Here is a 19,981-nt window from a genome sequence, read left to right on the forward strand (position 1 = left end):
AAGCAGATGGACCAGCTCCTCCAAGCATGATTTGTGCTGCCTCCATCTGGCAGGTGCACATGGAGCCTGCATGTACTGTGTCTATGGCAATCCCCTGATTCCCAGGAAGTGCCAAGAACTCAGCCTAAGAATAAACGAGCTCTGTGCAGAGCTGGCCATTAGCAATCCTCTGTGAAGGTTACATAACATACCTCTTGTGAATTGGGGGCATATCAGTCTCATCTCACCGGGAAGAAAGCAATGACAGGCTGTTATAGCATTTCCAACTGATTTATAGAAGCCTCCTCGTTCACTGAAAGGCTTGTGGCCATTCTGTAGGAGCCAAGCATGCATTATAAATGGGAAGTAGCTCTCTGCTTCCATCCCCTATGGAAGGCATTGCTCTGTGACCCATCCCTCATGTTCCTTGTTCTGCAGAGGCGCAGAGATTTTCTCCAGTGGATGCTCGACGCCTGTGACTCAGCCGACTCCCTGGCAGCCGGGTGCTCGGGTGTGCTCGGCCCATCTGCTGCTCCCAGACAGAATGAGGCGCCTCTGGTTGGCACAGCCCCATCTGAAAAGGCTCAGAAGACGCTAACAGAGGATGAGATAGCAGGCCAAGCTTTCCTGTTCCTGATCGCTGGCTACGAGACCACCACGAGCACACTGTCCTTTGCCACCTACTTGCTGGCCACCAACCCGGAGTGCCAGGAGAAGGTGCTGCGGGAGGTTGATGAGTTCTCTGCAAAACACGTGAGTATGATGTGCTGGTCTGGGGCTTTGTGCAGGGAGCAAGGCAATGTAAATGTATCAACACAAGAGATGGCCTAGAAACTTTGTGCCATAGTGAATGCTTAACCTTTAAAAAATATTTTACATCATTGAAATCAACCAGCTGTTGTCAGGCTCTAAAACTACACATTTCTATTTTTTTCCTATTGTACAAATGCTTATTTTGTTTTTGTGGTCAATTTTATTTACTGGTCTTTGTAGGAGCATAAATAGTGTTCTTACAAATCATAAACTTCAGTTTTGTTTTAAATGTTCATATTTTTTTTTCTTCTAGCAGCAGAATAAATGTGTAACCTTAAAAAAAAAAAATCATGGTATCTAATTCTCTTATACTGTGTTCAAATTACTTCTCCACTATCTGTATTTGCCAAGAGCATTTTTGTTTCCAGAAGCTGGAGTTAGTTTACTTGTTTCATTCATATATGGCAGGCCTAATTGTGCCCTCATGTCTGGTGAGTTCAGTTGACTTCCTTAAGGCCTGCCAAGATGTGAAGGTGCAACTTGGCCTGGAGTATGGGCACTTTACTGGGTAATGCTGGGGGCAGAGTTGCACACAGAACGCCCTACAATGCAGCCCCAAGGAAAATATGGTTAATCTCCTCATCAGTTCCTGAAAGCTGACAGCCTAGGAAACCAAAGGGGAATTGCTGGGAGAGCTATCCTACAGGATAGGTGTGTGATGTCATTCATATGACATCTTTCTGTAGATGGGGATGTGAAATAGTAAACATTTCCATGAGAGTGTGTAGAAATCTGAGTGCAGTCAGTCATTAGCTGGCTGGTTCCTTAAGGATATTCCACATAGGAAGTCCATGCATACAGCCATGTCCACATGGACAAGTAGTGTGCTTCCATAGGCACAGACTCATCATCCAGCACAGCTGGTAATGGGGCCTGTTGGGTACACACTCTAAGCACTTCAGGAGTTTATTCTGGGGTAGTTAAAGACTAGCTCTGTGTGTACCAAATTTCCCTGAGCAGTTGGTCTGGTCCAGCTCCAGTTAAAGGAGCCCTTGCTGTGCCCTTGGAGACTGCAGAGTGGGTCAGTGCAAGAGGTTCACATGTGGGTGTGATTCTGATTCAAGCTGGAGAACTAAATGGACCCTGGCTTGTGTATGGTCTGACTGAGCTGCCATTCACTATTAGTAATGTTTCAATAATAATCAAATTCAAATGCTTAATTCTTGACTCTCTTGGTTCTCTATGAATATTTTACTAATAATTTCAGCTTTTGCACTATCTAGGAGAGGTTATGAAGCTAGGGACACTTATGGCAGTGTCCCCAGTCAGTGCAGAGAGTTCGCACTCTTAATTAATTTCTGCTCGGTACAAAGTCTGTATGAGGCTCAACTCAAACTGATGTCCTCATCCTAAACCATGCTGTCCCATGTCATATATTGATTGGAAGTACCTTTCAAATAAATTCCCTGTACTTTCTGGGTTGTCAGGTTTAGCTTTAGATGGTGCCTATATGGCTGTATGGCCAAGGAGAAGAGAGGGAGAGAAGGATAACAATTCATCTGCAGTCCCTGATAACAGGAAATTTGTAGATCTGATCTGTGCAGCCCCATCCTTCAAAAGATTTCCTTTTATAAACAGTTCATGATTTGGCAGGGGTGCAGGAGGGGGCAGTGCACTGCTCAAGGAGCCCATCCCAGAATAAGGAAAAGGGTGCAGCAGTTCAGTCCCCTTAGTGACTGCAATTAGCTACTTTTAGCCTAGAAAATGAGATCTATGTGAACGGTTTGCGAGTTACGGGAGCAGAAGCTATTTTAGAACTGGGTATATATAGATGCTGTGTTCAGTTGTCATGCAAGAGAGAGGAAGGGAGGGACACAGAAGCTACAGGCTCAGTTAGTTATCAAGTCAGTTGCTAAGAAATTTGATTAGGTTATTGCTTGTACTCAGCACATCAGCTTTGCTCTTATCAAGGTGCTCTGCAGTTTTCAGAAAGGAAGGGCTCTAGAAGGCAAAAACATGGGGAATGGGACAGGCAGATTGTTTTGACAAGTGCTGGAAGACTGTTTTGATTTGCAGATATGCAAGTATTAAACACAGTACCCTCTTCAGCCAAATTTATACTCAGGTAATTATAACTACAAAATGTCCTCTACCACATCCCCCTTCTGTCCTCCATCCATTTCAGTTGGTTGATGCAGCATGTTTTATTGCCCTAATCTGTGGTGTGGAGCTGCAGTCTGATTTTACAGCAGCTGCTGTGTATCATCCCAGAGATGATTGTACTTTGGTGGTGGACAGAGTGATTTATATACTCATTTACCAAAGTTTATAAAGACATGTGAGAGCCATCTGAGAAAAGGTGCTATAAATGACAGGCACAGTTCCAGCTTTTTGGCACTCCAGTCAAAAACACAAAGCATGGTGACCTTGTAATAGCCAGTAATGGAGCAAGGTTGGTCCATCTGGGCATATAGCAGTATTTTGGTGGCTCAGGGTGTTGTACTTGAGGACACCCCTGCTTTTGCTGTGATCTTCATTTGTCTGTCTTGGACAGTGGGTACGTTGAGAGAGCATAAAGGGGATGGAGACAGCTGAGTCAATGCTGTGTTAGAGATCCCTGAGAAGGCATGGTGCAGACTGCTGCAGTGTGCTGCAGAAATACAAAGCTAGGTGCTGGAAGTGTCTAGTCCCAGTGCTGGGAGTCAGATACCCAGAGGAGACAGGACCATGTTATCCTGCTCTGTTGTGTCCAGCCAAGTTTGTTTCAGAGCTGTCTTGGGAGGTCTCACTGCCAATCTCTACCACGCAGCCTCAATAGGCTGTGGGGATGGCACTTCCAGGCAGGTGTCCTCAGAAAACAGCGTCTGAGTGAGTCATGGGTTGTCATCTTTTTCTTTTTACCTCCAGGACCATCCTCATCTGCTTGCTAAAGGACATTTTAGGTCTTTTCTTGACTGACAGCTCAGTGTCGAGGCTTCATGGTATCTCTTTGCCTCAGAGTGAGAAGAGGTACCTGGCCCATTTTAGAGTCTGGCAGGCAGGAGAAGCCTCTAGCCTCAGTTATTGTAGAGGGCAGAACATTGCCCCCTCACCTCTGTCAGGGTCTTTAGGGTGTAGGGAAAGGGCATGCAGAGCTTTTCACCTCTGGGGAAGCAGAGAGACAAAATACTGAGTGGTGATTACTTGTCACCACACACTGTGTCTTCCCATACTACTTTTGAATCCCTGTGTGTGCTCCAAGTGTACTGGAAAAGACAGCATAATTCTTCTAACACATAAATAAAAATTCAAATTATAGAGACTCTGACCTGACCCTCTTCATAAATCCCTTGGGAGTGTAGTGTGCGCCCTGTGAAGGGCAATCTGCTAAAAATAAGATGCACCTATTTGCTGCAAGCTTGTTGCTGGGTGTGCAGCTTGCTTTGATACCATGAAAGCAAAATAAACAAGATGAAAAGAGAGTTAAATATGAACTAGTGGGGGCAGGACGCCTACCTATGTGTCTGCATAAAATAATATTACTTTCTGCAGAGACCACAGATCTGGGACAGCAGGGAGGGGTCAGATCCTCAGATGGGTTAAAGTGGTACATGTTTGGGATTAGTACAGGTATGGTGATATGCATCAGCTGAGAAGCAAGCCTGGTATGTACCAATAAAGGAGGGCATGGGGAAAAAAAGAGAAAGGTTGCTATTTCAAGACCAGATTATTTTTACAGCATTTGTGGCTAACCATCCCTGAACTGTTAGAGGCTATACAGTTGTGAAAGAGATGTTTTTTATGCACATTCACCAAGTGAGAAAGAATGCACCCATGGTTTTCAGCTCTCAAAAATGATCCCTGTGCAGAGGTTTAAAAGAGCCCATCACAAGGCATATTTAGGAACAGTTTTTGCACGTGTGACTGATTATTTTGTTGTAAAAGCAAGTTGATTTTTGTTTGTCTGTGTGTATGCTTAGCAAAATCATAAATGCCTGGAGCACACACTTCATTTTGAGCATATGAACACTTGCTTCTGAGTGCCACTGTGTGGTCTGAGCTGCTCTGTGTGTTCTGTCCTAAGCCACAGAGCTTAGGGCATGAAAAATTGCATCTTCCATGCTGGGGATTCCCTTAATGTGAGGCCTCTCTTTTTTCCTCTATTCCCATTTTAGCATTTAAATATGCTAAAATCTCTCTCCCTTCCTTGTCCCTGCTCTCAAGCCTGAATAATTCACAATTATAATTTTTTTGTTGTTGTTTTACTGGACTGCACAATTTTAGACAGGAAGAGTAGTGGCACAAAACAGAGTGCAAAATCATAGGTGACCAAGCTAACTTCTCATAAGAAGTTATTTGTTACCCTGAGGTTGAATGTGGTGAGTGGGTGTAGGTATGTGCTCCTGATCTGTTGCAAAGTAAACACATCAGGTTAAACCAGTGAAACTAGGTCATTTTCTTGAGGGGGAAAAGCAAGCATGACTGGGGCAGCTAAGGAGGGCAGAAGAGGTATGAGAATAATCTTCTCTGTCTCCATGCAATAAAGAAATCCATACTTGATGGTGCAAAGCATAGAAAAGCCTGGAACAAGAGCTCCCTGAATTCTAATCTCACCTTCAGGAATAATTTACTGCATAGTCTCAGTAATAGACAGCCAAGCCTCACATTAACTAATGGGTAGACTTGGTGCTCCAAGTTTTGGGGATTTTTAGGTCATCTCTGTACAAATATGTCATTACTTAAAGAACCACAGGAAAAAAGTTGCACTGAGCATTACAGAACCTGAGATATGTTGCTGCACTGATATGTAAGCCTTCAGGTCTGGCAAAGGACAGAGCAGCAGCTCACTACTCCTTGCTGCCTAGGAATACTTTCAGGAGCCCTGACAAAGGTGAAGGAGAGCACAGGAGTCAGGAGAAGTAAATAAAAGTGAATACATGAAAGAGCAGCTATTACCATGAAACATTCATTGGAGACTGCAAGAATAACTGTGTTTTCCATTCTATTTAAAAAAAAAACTTTGTACTACTCTTGCTTATCACTGCTTGATATGACATTTAAAAACATCAGCACGAGAGGAATGAAGAACAGGATAAAACACAGCATGTCTCTACTCCATCAAATTTCCTATCCACACAAAGTACTAGTGTAACAATTCAGTGCTGGTGTGACTTACCAACATTTTCACCTCTGTAGAGACTGTAAAGTTTAAAGAAACTTCAAGGTCGTGCCATACTCTCTCTATTTAAATGGAGACAGAGATTTTTCTTTGATATAAAGACACTTCCTTTTCCTATAAAGATTTGTTTTTTTATAGCTTTAGGACCCAGCAATATTTTCAATATGTTTTATTGAAAATGTTGACCAGACTGATTGAATGACGTTACTCCAAAGTCATTGCAATCCATAGTTTTGTTTATGAAACAATGCTGTTTAATTCCTTTTTAATTGCTATGTGTAGTGAGTTGTGAATAGCCCAGGTTGAACTGGACTGATGCATAAACTCCTCATTTATGTTTGATAATTTTGGTGCTGTAATTCATCAGACATACTGGGTGTGGCAGTTGCTCATCTGGGGTAATTGCCTTCACTGACTCGAGTGGAATTGTACTAAATTTACACTGGCTTATGATTCTGTTCTTCACACTGAAAAGCTCCTTCACTAATACCTCTGCAGTCTAATGGAGATGGCTTCTTGAAAAGGGATTTTGCCATTTCAAAATTTTCCCTTCCCATAAAATTTCTAGAGCAGAGAGAGGTAGGACCATTTTTATGGTGTCTCTGTGCCTGATTGAGTACTTTAGATTTTTAGGCAGTCTATGCAGAGAGTCTCCTTGGTAGCACAGACAGTTTTCCTTGAGCATTAGTGAAAATGAAAGGTGAAAGTCAGAGAGATGTCACTGTCAGGGAATTACTACAACAATTTGCATGAGTTTGGTGCCTTTCATGCAGTATCTCAAGGCTTTGTGCTCTCAGAAGCTCACAACTACAGAGACTAAGCTTCACTAAGGAAATATTGCTGACGGTGAAGGCTTGCATTTATCAAGGGAGACTGAATTGTAAATAGTGTGCAGAAAAAAAGTCTACAGAAGAGAGCTGCTGTTACACATGTATACACATACACACATAAAACATACAGAACCAGGAAGCACAAACAATATTGGTTGCTGTTGCTGTTTATTCTCTTGAATGGAACGACGCTGCTTGATTTTGCTATTTGTTTAAGAAGGTGTTGCAGAGCCTCCCATCATTTATGAATGTCAGCTGTCAGCACTTGTTTTTTTTTAAACAAATAGAGAGATGCTGTTAAACATGTAGAGACTGAGTACTGTTAGGTTCTATTTCTGCAGTTCTTCATGCAGTTGCTCAATGTCTGAAATCAGTTATTTATCTTAGTCCCATGGTGCTTCTGTACCTACCAGTCAAAGGTTGCTATGTTAGAAGAAGACAATAAGCCTTTCCCCAATTTCTCCTCTGCTGTAAGTATCTAGAATATACTGATTTGAAATGCAAGCTTTGGACTCAAGAGATCCAAAGTCACTTCTCTTGGACAGAGGTTATTTTGACTTCTAACTCTTCCAGAATGTCAGCCACTTAAGCACCTTTGAGACTCAGGGCTTTGTTATCTCTATCATCTTGAGTCTCTGCTGTATAAAGAGAGGTATCATGAGAAAAGTCTTGAGTCCAAACTTGCCAAGTGTTTGTCCACTTTGCCCCAAACCTGTTCCCAGGCTCAAATGCTGAGGTGAAGCACCAAGGTGGAAAAGCTTGGGCTCAGTTTGCTCACTGTGCAAACCTTAGAAGGTATCTCCTTGCACAGGTTGCTTCCCACCCCAGGCACCCTCCCAGCTCTAGGCAGAGAAGTTGTCCTGGAGGCCTGTCTGGAAGAACCCTATTGCTTGTTCCTGTGCTTTGTAGGGCAGCCAGTCACCCTTTGGCTGAAGCACGACCAGCCAGGAGCTGCACGAGAGTGATTCTTCTTGCTTGCTTTGTGTTTGTAGTTCTTACACTGTATCTACAGATGCCTGCTCTCCAAAGAAGATAAAGACTTTCAAAGACAGTAAAAACTTTCTTGAGAGGCAGCTTATTTATGATATGCAAAGAGTTGAGTTAATCAATTGGTAAGTCTGGGTATCTTTTAGAAATGGTTTGGCTTTGCTATTTTGGAAAGTCTACTGTTAGCTTATAGGAACAAATTCCACATTTTAAACCCCAGTTGTATTGTGACATTGTACTTCTTCCTTGACTTTTCCAAACCTTACTTCTTTCCTAGGAAAATCCTTTTCACAGCTGAGAATAGGTGATTCTATGTGGCCTGGAATGAGGTGTTGTTGAGATGATTAATGTACTTTTATTTCAAAGAACGTCTTGTTGTTGTTGACACTGCAGAGTTCATTTACCCCTTTTCAACCACAAAAAAGAAATAAAGAGAAAAGAGAAAAAAAACCCTTTTATTCTTCCATTTGTTCAGGCCTATCAGTCTCTTGTCCATGAAGACTAATTTGTCTTTTGCTTGCAATGTCACGTGTTGCTCAGTGACTCTGCCTTATTGCTATTCTTGAGCAAAACTGAGTCTCAGGTAATGTATGCTAGACAGATACTCATTTTCACCCCTGAATTTTCTTGGTATTTTGCCACCCTCATAATAATTGACCCACTATCACTGCTGCAGGGTTCATGTTAAAGAATAAATTTTTCTAGTGACATAGAACATTTAATGGTGAAGATGTTAATAATGCAGCACTTTAAATGTGATTAGACAGATCTGTTTAAAAAGAAAGTAAAGGGAAGGATGGATCTTCCATGTCTTTCTATTCCTTGTCCCCCTCCTTTCCCCCCTTACATTTCAGGCTTTTATTGAGAAAAGTGTATATTTGCTTTTAATTTAAGGAAAAATACCACTGCTCTGCAAGAAATTTGTTACAATTTTTTTCAGGATTTGTATCCCAACTGCTCCTGTATATGGTGATTAACAAGCTTCCTCCAGGGACAAAGTAAGCCAAATTACTATCAAAGCAATGTCCAATAAATTTTTATATTCATATCAGTGTTAACCTTTCAGCTGCAGATAGGTAACATCATTGGGTGCAGGGTGGAACACAGTCCCAGGCTGAATTGGTAGATCACATTTTTGCACCGGGCAGTTGAGCCTTGTAGAAGGAAGCAAGGAGATAAGCTAAGCCACAGTAAATATCACCACTGCTCCTCTCCATGACATCGCGGGGGGACATACTCTCACCAGGCTAGCCATATGGTAGGAAAAGAGGTGAACATGCCATGGCTTCTCAGGACTGGGGATACCTTCACAGGTGTAACTGCCTGTTCTTTGAGTGGCAGCCTGTCTACCCCTCAGGAGTTTTTCAATATGAAGTAGGAGTCAAGCCCAGAAAGGTATTATACTTTTTTTTTTTTTGTCATGGAAGTTAGGCACTGAAAGTTTCCATAAGTTATGTGCTGCTGTATCATAAATAATTAGCAAAGAAAGAGAACAACTAGCAATAGGCAAAACCTCAATGCAAAAAAAAAAAAAATCAGAGAAGCTAAACCATCTGGCCCTTGAAAGAACTTACAAATGAGGGAGGGTGGCTTTGGACATCTGTGTCGGGACCCCACACTGTGTCTCAGCATTAGCAGCCAATTACATTCATCGGGCAGGAACTTGTCTCCTGGGAAATATTAAATACTGAGCTAAGCAGAGATACATTTTCAAGCTGTACATTAGTTAACATCCATTTGGGATGAGACCCCTCTGTGCTCCCAGACTGAAGGGCAGATTCTTCAGAGCATGAAGGTGTTGGCCCAGCCCTGGCATCCTCATCTGCTGTAGGAATCTCCACTGAACTGTCAACTTCTGAGAGGCTTTCAAGACCAAGGGCTAAAATCTTGCTTTATCAGCATTTTACCTTGTAAGGACAATAGTGACTCCTGAGATTTCTGAAAACAAGTGCCACTTTCATTATCAGGATTTTCCATGGGACCTTCTACAAGGGCCTGTTGTGACAGGACAAGTGGCAATTGCTTTAAACTGAAAGAGAGTAGGTTTAGGTGAGATTATTTGCTGTGAGGGTGGAGAGGCACTGGTACAGGTTGCCCAGAGAAGCTGTGGAAGCCTCATCCCTGAAAGAGGTCAAGACCAGGCTGAATGGAGTTCTGATCACCCTGGTCTAGAGGAAGATATCCCTGATGATGGCAGAGGAGTTGGAATTAGATCAGCTTTAAGGTCTTTTCCATGCCAAACCATTGTAGGATTCCGTGGGCAAAGGAAGAGAAGGAAGAGTATTGGGGAAAAGTAGATAAAACAAATACTGTTTGTGCACCTGTGCTTGCATGAGAGAGAGAAGGAGGGAGAGAATGAATGATGACTGAAGAAAAGAAGGTTTTTCATCTGGAAGTTTCACGCAGCTTCCTGAATTGCACATATTAAATGCATAAGGTGCAAAAGTTGAGCTGAGGAGAACACATGCCTAATTTATTAAGAAACAGCAAATCCCCAGCAGCAACCAAGAAGAAATTAAAATTGTATTCATCATATTCATAGCTTAAAAATGATCTTAGCTTATATGAATGTGAGGTCAAAATGGAATTTTTCCTCCAGGTATGTACATAAATTAGGAAGCATTAATAGGAAGCAACCAGTCCATTTATTTGTCAATAAGCATTTGAAGTGAAGGCTGAATGAGCTGGTGCCAGAAGGAGTGGAAACTAGTTTGCATTTCATGATTATGTAAAGCAGTTTTTGGTAGACTGAACTTCTTGTGACCTCCTCTCCCTTTTTTTTCCCCTTTTTTACCACCCCGGCAGAACATATGTATTTAAATAATTTCCATTTCCTACAATATGATTTTGCTATTTTTAATCAGCATGAGACGGCTTTTGTATTGTTTGCCCTGCTTCATCTTATGCTTTTCTTTTAACGTGGAAAGAAAGGAAAGGTGGTGTTTCTGGGTGTGCCCTTGCTCTAGAAATGTGGTGGTCTTCCAGTGATATGAGTGAACATTTCCTTACTTAACCAGATGGAAAGACTGGTGCAAAGGGAGTAGTCAGGAAAACACAAAGGAATGTAGGAAACACATCCTGTCGGAAGACCGCTTCTATTAAAATCAGTTAATATATTTTACTGGGCCACAGAACAATTTTTCACTAATATTTAATGAATGGGTCAGGCTGGAAGGGACCACAGGCGGGATCTCTCATCCAGCCCCCCTGCTCAAGCAGGGCCATCCTAGAGCAAGTGGCACAGGATTGTGTCCAGGTGGTTTTTGAATATCTCCAGTGAGGGAGACTCCACACCCTCTCTGTGCAATCTGTTCCAGTACCTGGTCACCTGCACAGTAAAAAAAATTCTTCCTTAAATTCAGGTGGCATTTCCTGTGCATCAATTTCTGCTGATTGCCTTTGTTTTCCTTTTGTTATTGTTGTATTTGAAAAGGCTTTCTTGTTGTCTTTGACGTTCTTGGCCAGATTTAATTTTGGCCCCTAGATGGACTTTGGCCTTCCTTGTCTCATTTCTACTTACTCTGATAACCTCTTTATATTCATTCTAAGTGGCCTGACCCTGCATCTCCTGTGTATTTTCTGCTTGTGCTTGAGTAATGAAAAGAGTTCTATATTCATCCATGTGGGTCTCTTGCCCCCTTTGCACAATTTCTTGTTCATTCAGATGTATCATTCTTGAGCCTGGAGGAAGGGATCCTTGTAACCCCTCTTCCCTGTGGGGCCTGTTCCCAAGGGATCTTTCCAAGAAGATGCTTGAAGAGGCTGAAGGTAACTGTCCTGAAGTCCATGGTTGTAATCTTACTTATTACTAACTAATTTGATGTCTGGTTTTCATAAGACAGGTTATGGGACTTCTCCAAAATCAAATTCTTTAAAGCAACAAAATCCAACCTGTACATCAGTGTAACTGGTCATGTTTTGAATGTTCTGGTCAGTGCCCCACAAGGATTTCTATGCAAGCAGCATGGCCAGAAGTGGAATTTCTTTGCTGCAGTAGCCACTGGGATAGGCATTTGGGGCCTCGATCAGGGGAGACTTCAAACTGTTCTACACTAGAAATGCCGGTTGCTTGTATGGACTGGAATGCTGGGCTTTTAACCAAGACTGAGAAGATAAATAGATGCTTGCATGCTTACCATCCTTAGTCAGGTCTCAGATGTAGTGAGACTGAGAGCTCGATTACTTTCTCAGTCCAAGGAATTATCCTCCCTGGCTGTCACTGAGGCATAGCACATCAAGGCATGATGTGCAAGCAATTCACGCTTTGGCCCCATTGACTCAGTGTTTTCCACCTGTATGGAAACTGTGCTTTCAGAATTCAACAAAATATTCATATTATTTTATATGTAAAACATTCTACGTTTACACACATCTTAAAAAATGGATTTCAGAAAAGACTCTGTCAATAAGCAGGAGGGAAAAAAGTTTTAAGGTTTTTTTTGTTTGTTTTTTAATGCTTTACATACTAGCAGGTTTAAAAATGTAATACAATAAGATGATTTTGCTCTTCTTCAATAGAGGTTTTGAATAAACTTTAATATCTTTTTCAATACTCCTAGCTACACTTTAAATTTAAAGGACAAAATCAAGAAGTCAAAAAGTTCTGAACACTGGGCTAATATCCACAACCCCTTGCTGCTGTTGTTGATCTAAATGAAGGAAAAAGGAAGAAACAAGATGTCAGAAAGTCAATGCATAGTGAACTGGAACAAAACACTTTTAAAAGCTTTATCTTTTTGGAACTTGTTTCATCGAGTTCATGTGCACTCAGGATACAATAAGAAGATGATTTTGTGCAGTCACGAATTTAGATTTAATAGCTTGATAAGTAGAGAATTTTACAGATAATTTCGAGGTGCTAATCTAACCTTGCTGTGCCTTTAATCTTTCTGCATTCTAGAGAGTGTAAAAAACAAAAGCTGACTGTTTTAATATCGCAGAGTAGTCATGGAGAAAAATTTTCTCCATCAGAGCAGCTTTTAAATAAATTATTACTTTTTTTTAATTATTTCCCTTTGGTGGGGAAAAATAATGTAAGATGGATTTAAACAGAAGTGAATTTACTAAATGTCCTGCATCTTTGTGTCTTGTTAATTAGTAACAGTCAAACGCTCTTGTTCTGCAGACAGTGACTACAAAGAAAAGGATAAAGAACTTGGGAAAGATTCTAGAGCTGAAATAATTAGGCAATTTATCATTCAGGGTAATTGGACTTGTACAAAGCTGCAGTATTTACCATAGGTTTCCATTTCTTCTAACTGGTTGTGAAAAATACAGCTACATTGATTAGGAAATGTTCTTAGTGCTTTCTTTTTCCAATATGCATTGTGCCAGGGACGTTCAGTTCAAAGTGTGGTGTTCCTCCCAGTGATTTCTTTTCCCTCAGTGATCTTCAGAAGCAGCCTTCTGCTTCTAAAACCTCAAACCAAAATTAGATTAAAGTGCCCAGTATGGGGTCAGAAATGGGAGGGAAAGAGAGAGGGGTTTCCACTGGGGAATTTTCACTTAACAAATGAAAGCCTTTGCTTTGTTTCAAAGAAAAAATTGCAAAGTGGAGGCACATCTTAATCACATCGGTAGCCAGCTGAGATGTTTATGCTAATTTCCACAGGTATGTAAGTATAGGAATCAGGGGGTCCAAAACTCCTGCCTTTCTGATGTGAAAAACACAAGCATTTAAGCACCACCAGCAGATAGCTCTGATGTTGTTTCAACATCAGGGAAGATGGGGGAGTAGTCACAAGGGGTTACTTGAATTTCACTGCACAATTTTCAGGCTGTATGAATTGTTTGAATGCCCCTTCACCCAAAGGTGACTTTTTTCCACTGTTTTTTCTGAGGAGGAGGGCACAGCTACTCTTTTGCAGTTTGTTGAATTACAGCACTCTCCCAGCTTTGCGCTGTTCCCTTCCACTCTAGAAAAGTACATCTTCACAACCTTGTTGAGTATGTTCCAGAAATGTTCAAACTCCTTGGATTTCACCACCAAAGTCTCTGATTGTGTTGACCCCAAGGCTGGCTTTCTGCCAGGCTCCTGGGGTAGTCCAGGGTGTCACATCCTGCTCCAGCATATCTTGCTTTAGCCGTGGGTACTTTGTGGTGCTGGCATCCCAGTGTTCTGATACATGTCACCTGGCTTTAGGGCAAGGAAAGCAAGTTGTGGAAGGAGTTATTATTTAGAAGTGATCTTGCTCAACGTGCCTGGTAGAAACCAGCCAACAGAGCTCCCTTCTGGGAGGAGCATTCACTGGGGAAATAAGGTGATGTTTAAAAGCATTTTACTCCCTGCCTGTGATAAATTCACAAATATGCACTGCCAGGCTGTCTTAGGTGGGTGCTGAAAACATACTTCAAGTGGCACAGCTTGACACCACTTGCATGGGTGTCTTCAGATAGTGTCACAGGTTGTGTTGTGCAGATTTTCCCCAACAGCTCGTTAATTCAAAACTTTTGTATGTGTTTGATACCTTCTGTAATAAGCAAATCATGACTAACAACAATTTTCTATGGAAATATGAGGAGCAAGAAGTAGTAGCTACCTAAAATACTGCCTGTTGCCTGAGCAAGCTCAATGTGAGACAAAATGCACAATCTGGGTGCAAACCAGGCGTGCTTTATCCCTTGCCAAAGGAGCTCCCATACTGAAAGGTGCACCTCTGTGGATGTGGCCATGTTCTCAGCTGAGAAAGATGCCAACATTTGTCAGATTTTGTGCCATGTTGTAATTTGCTGGCTGTTTACATTGCTCACCTGGGGTGAGCTGAGATGCTGGCTGAAATTTCAGGGCCTTTGGGTTGTTTGGATTAGAGCCAAATATCTTTGAAGTGACTCTACTTATTTACAAGGACTGTGCACACTCTCCTTTTGCCCATCCCAGCAGGAACTGAGCAGCAGGACGTGGCTCCTGCTCTCACAGCTCCATGGAGCAGCGGGGACTGTGGCAGTCCCTTGCCAAACTGTTTGCTGCACTGAGATGGTGCCTGGTGCTTCTTTTCTCCTTTGTTTTCCTTTTCTGATTGTTTTACTTCTTCCCTGAACACACAGCTCTGTGCAAGTGTGCTACCTTGACAAACCACTCTGCCCACAGGTGCTGTGCACAAAACCTTGCCGGTCGTTTTGCACAGGGGCTATAATCCTCCTGACCAGTCCCTCTGGATAAATATAACAAGCAGATAAGTTCTGTAACAGAATCAAGTGGTTGCTTTACCTACCGGTTTCAACAATGTTTAACCTGAGCAGTAACTGTCACAAAACTGATTTTAGCACAGCAGACTTGTGGCAGCGGGAGCAAAGACACTGTATCTTTTCTAAATAGCCTAGGATATTTTAGCACTTTTCATTTGTTGACGTCCAAATGGTACATAAATACTAACCTCTAAAAGTACCTACAAGTCTTGTAATATTAATGGCCCTGTTTTTCAGGAGGCACAAACAATTTAAAAGTTTTGGCATGCAACACAGAGAAATCATAGAATATTATTTACATTTTCTGGTTAACTTACGTCCCACAAGAAATCCTTTGCAAGATCATCTGATGCTTCCCCCATGGATATAAGTTAAAATACGGTGATTTTCATCAGAGATCCAAAACACAAAAGTCATCAGATCTACTGATGTGGACAAATTGAAGGATGTACATGCACCACCCTCTGCAAGGACAGAAACACAAAATGTTTTAAAGAGTGCTTTGGGTACTCCCTACTAAGCAAATTCTTCTTCACTCTGCAGTGAGGGGAAAAAAGAGGTATTGTCTATGAATTCATTAAATGATACATATTAGATTTAGGAATTTGTTATTGTTCAGTCTAATCTTGTGTAAAACCAAAGACACAGGACTTATTTGTATTAATTAATTGGTGTATCTGTTTAAAAAAAAAAAACAAAAACAAAAAAACCAAAACCCTCCCAGTTGTTTTAATGAGATGGAATAAAATGTCTTTCCTGACTTGAAGATGAAGGACCCTAAGAAGAACAAGAAAAACAAAATGCTTTAGTAATCTTTTAATTGTTCTTGTTCCGTTGTTGCAAGTTCTGGTGTTCTAGAAATGTTGGGCAAAACCTTGTTTAACTTATCGTTCTCATATGACTCTGGAGGTTTATACCTTTTGCTCTAATTAAACATATAAATCCTAGAAACTGCATCCAGGGTAAATGCAAAGCCAGATTCTCAGTTTACATTTATGCTGTCTTTCCTGTTCCTGTAATGGGAACGGACCATCAAGGTCTGTGCGCATCAGCCTCATCCTTCACCTGCAGCAGGGTTAACTTCACCTCATTTCTGCTTAATGTTCTACAAAAGAGGGCTTGCAGCTGTGATAAGGCCTGTTTCTACTGCCTTGGTAGGACCTTAGTGAAACTGAGAATCAGGCTCCAAAAGCGCACCTCTTTGTTCTCACAGTCCAGTTATTTGAAGGAAAGGAGCAATGCTCATCATGTTAGCTAGGAGCACAAAGCAAGACCAGTAATTCAAAAAATGGTAAGAGGAAGACAAAGCAAAACATAACACACTCCATTAAGTTTTCCTCCTGTACTAATGGGAAGAGCATGGATGTTTTTGTCATGCTGTGTACTGAATTTACCATAAGAAAAGTAATCTATGCAAAATAATAGCTTTTCTGCTAGAAGTTAAAGATGGAGTAGATACAATTTTTTTTTTTTTTTTTTTTTTTTTTTTTTTTTTTTTGTTCACACCACCTACTTTCATGATCTCTTTTGGACTGAAGTAGGAACCTTCATAGAGGAATGCAGATAATGTTATTAAATTTTGGATCTTAGCGGAGGTAAGGTTTACCTTGTGATGTAGACATTCCTGTCACTTAGGAAGTCTGCAAAGATTTAACCCAAAGCCTTGGGAGGAGGTTGTTTTGGTTCAGAGCCTAACTGAGAGCAGGGTTGTGCTTTTACAATCCATCAGGAGGCTGCTGGTGCTGGGCTCAGAGTTGCAGTTGTGCCATCAACCCCGGAGGACCAGCTGCTCTGCTGCAAATTCGGGCTGGTACTGAGGGGGAGTGAGAGGCACAGTAAACACACAGAGTAGCAGTAAATGACAAGAGGATATGATATGTAACATTAGCCAGGCTCACTGTTTGCTTAGGTTGTGGAATGGTCTTTTAAATCAATCTTTTATTATCAGTGGAGCCTTAGCAGTGCACTTAAATGAGAGAACAATGCAAGGACACAGAGACTCGGTGCTAGGTGAACATCCTGCTTTCTTTCCTAGCTCTGATTTTACAAGAAAAACCATAGATAGATCCAGGCCAAAACATTCAGATGTGAACTTTTTTAATGTTTGGTGACCTTTGGAATTGGGCTCTGTTTTGATCCCAATTGCTGCTGTATGGGTTCATCTCACCACCAGTCCTGACATCCTGCATAAAAACAGCTGGGAATATGTCATCCCCGCTTACCCGAATCTTTCTGGCAAAAATTTCTCCTGAATTTACCTCAGTTTTGTTCAATCTCTTTTCCTAAGTTAATTATCCTTCTCCTAAATAAAGATTAGGATATCGCCTGTAAACTACAGAGATCATCTGTTAGTGTTCTGTTATATATATATCTGTGTGTTTCTAAAATGATTTATTTTTTAAAAATTTGTTTATATATTTCTTTTAGAAGTTGGACAGGATATGTGCCTGCTTTCAGAAGTTCTCCTGTGGGTTTTTAACATCCTTTGGAAAAAATGTGGGTATTAGAATTGCATAGAGCATTCTAAAAGCAATATTCCACCAGTGTGAAATCTTACTGAGCTTATCTTACAGACCTGGTTTTGCTCAGTGTGCCCTTCAGGTTTCAAGTGTTGTAGTTGTTGCAGTTAAGTGTTTCTAAGCGTTTTTAGATCTTTTTGCCCATGTATTTATTCTCTGTTTCTATAATTCTATAAATACACAAAGGGAAAAAAAATGGGAAGTCTCGCCCAATTTGGGGGTTAAGGTTTTGTTTTGTAGGAAAACATTGTTATCAGATCTTTTATCAAGTCAAAGCTAATTGCCATAGTGGTTGCTTGAAACCGAATAGAAATTTGAATACTGTCCTTTGCATTTTTAGCATTTCAGGTTAAGAAAGAAATAATTTTAATCCCACTTACACTCAGACTTTGAAGAGAAATGTGGTAGTCATGAGACCCTTGCTGTGCACATGCAGATATGCAAATTCTAAGCAAATTCTTTTCACTGGCAAATGCTATCAAGCCCTCATGTGCATCTTTATGCATCTAAATATATGTGCACTTGTATACCCTTCAGCACTGGACTACGCTATGAGATGATAATTATAGACCAGGTCATTTTTGGTACTACTTTTTTTTTTTTAAGCTTTTGGAAGAACAGGTTTAATTTCAATTAGTTGTCCGAAGGGAACAACTCTTTAGTGGCTCAGTACATCTTGTCTCCTCATCCAAATCTGCATTTCTGTCAGCAATGCAGTAATCAAACCAAGGTATGGGATTTTAACTCTTCATTTCTGCACTGCAAGAGGCAAACAGAGAATCAAATAAGCCCACATCACCAGCTGGAGTGAGCAAGGTTCTTCACTGTGCAAAGAGATATTAGACTGAATGCTGGTCCAGCCTGTGAACACTAGAGATCTTAACTGGAGCTGTTTGAGTCTACTGCAGGGGGCAAAGCTGTAGAAAATGGATTTAGATCCATTACAGGGTGAGGCAGGAAAGAGATCTCTAACCTAAAAGTCAAGCAGGGCTTGTCGACAGCCTGGATTTGGAGCAGGGAGAAGCAAAATCACCAAAGGAACACTCAGAGCTGTTAACACGCAGTTAAACCCACAGTAGTGGTAGGGCTGGACAATCACTAGTTAAAGGTAGTTAATTATTTAAGAAAAAAATTATGAAGCATAAAATATTCAAACTGCCTGTGCCTGATGCGTGCCATTGCTACAATGGCACGTGCACCTGGGTTTTAAATTCTTGCCTGTTTACTACATTTTTCTTTTGAAGTAAAGGTGCTTCTTTTTACTAATGATGAGATAATATTATTTCTCAAACAATAATAATAAACAAAATATGGGTGAGAAACTTTGCTATTTACTTCTTCCAGAAGGGATCACGTCTGCTTTCTTTAAAGTGAAAATAATTTACAAGGCTTCTTAGCTCTCTCGGAAATGAATAACTTACTAAGTGTTGCGATAATTGTGCAAAGAACCCGTTACGGTAACAGAGTGTAGCTACAAAGTGACTGGGAAATTGGTGCCTTGAGTCTGAAATTAGCTGTTGCAGTTACCAGGCGTCATTCCAGATTAGCTGTGCCTGTCTCGTGGGCAGCTCCTCGGGAGCCGCGCGGGTGACTCACAGCGACCCACCGCTCCCCTCGCTGAGGAGCTGGCCTGCTGGAGATGGCTTAACTTAGGAACAAAGACAAAATAAAAATCGGGCTGTGCTGAGCAGTTCAGCCCAGAGACAGGGTCTGCTGGAGAACGGCTGGTTGGAAACCTCAGCAGAAAGTAAAACCTGCCTCCTGCAAAAGCTTGGGGAAGGGGTGAGGCAGCTCACATACCCAGTGTCGATTCTCAAGTACCTGGCACTCGCCTGAACTCGCTGTCGACATCTGTACACCTGCTCGTAGCAGGCAGAAGGCAACATTTCTCAGACTGTACCTAAAAATGGCATTTCTCACAAAAAAAGAAAAAAAATAAAAAGACTGTTAGTTGCGGTATCTTTGCCAAAACCCATTTACATGTTGGCTGCTTAAAGACCCATCTGCAGTGTTGATCGCCTGACACCGGTTCACTTCCTGTCCTAAATTGCTGAAAAATCCCAGCGCATAAAACACTGGCGCCCTGTTCTTTTTATCAAATCCGTGACTTTCTTCCTGCCCAAGTCTGCTCTGTGCACAGCTGTCTCACCTTCCTGTGGCTTGTCCTTCTGGGTGCCTGTGATAGAGCTGGGTTGGCTGAGACCTCAGGAGCTGGCCCTGCAGACACCACAGCTGGCCTTTCCCAGCTTCTCTGCTCGCCATGCCGTTTATAGTCCCATTTCTGTTGTCATCATCTGAAGTCCTCACCCCTAATTGGGAACCTTTGCTGGGTATGCATGAGTAGTTTGAGTCACCTTGGGGAGCAGGGCTATGTGGATGTGGAGGCACATGTTTTGAAAGTGCACTGAGATCCTTCAGGGTATAAGCTTTATAAATGACTGATATTATAAATCCTGACTGCCTGATGGCAGGCACTAGAGTGGAACATTTTGTCATCAGTGCTTATTATCTCAAGATTCTTAATTCGTTTCATTGATAATTTTGTCGCACTTGAATGTTTCGAATGATTA

General features: G+C 41.5%; 1 protein-coding gene across 4 annotated transcripts in view; it reads left to right on the top strand.

The window, feature by feature from the left end:
- Positions 1-19,981, top strand: part of TBXAS1 (thromboxane A synthase 1) — a 235,717-nt gene that overhangs the window by 164,628 nt on the left and 51,108 nt on the right. For 3 of the 4 annotated variants that reach the window (XM_038153016.1, XM_038153018.1, XM_038153017.1), the window contains one exon: positions 418-732. The exons of the other annotated variant lie outside the window; for it this stretch is intronic. In XM_038153016.1, coding sequence (XP_038008944.1) covers positions 418-732 — 315 coding nt within the window. The remainder of the gene's footprint in view (positions 1-417; positions 733-19,981) is intronic. 4 annotated transcript variants of the gene reach the window in all.

The sequence above is a fragment of the Motacilla alba genome, chromosome 1A (assembly GCF_015832195.1).
Source record: "Motacilla alba alba isolate MOTALB_02 chromosome 1A, Motacilla_alba_V1.0_pri, whole genome shotgun sequence".
NCBI classification, from domain to species: Eukaryota; Metazoa; Chordata; class Aves; order Passeriformes; family Motacillidae; genus Motacilla; species Motacilla alba.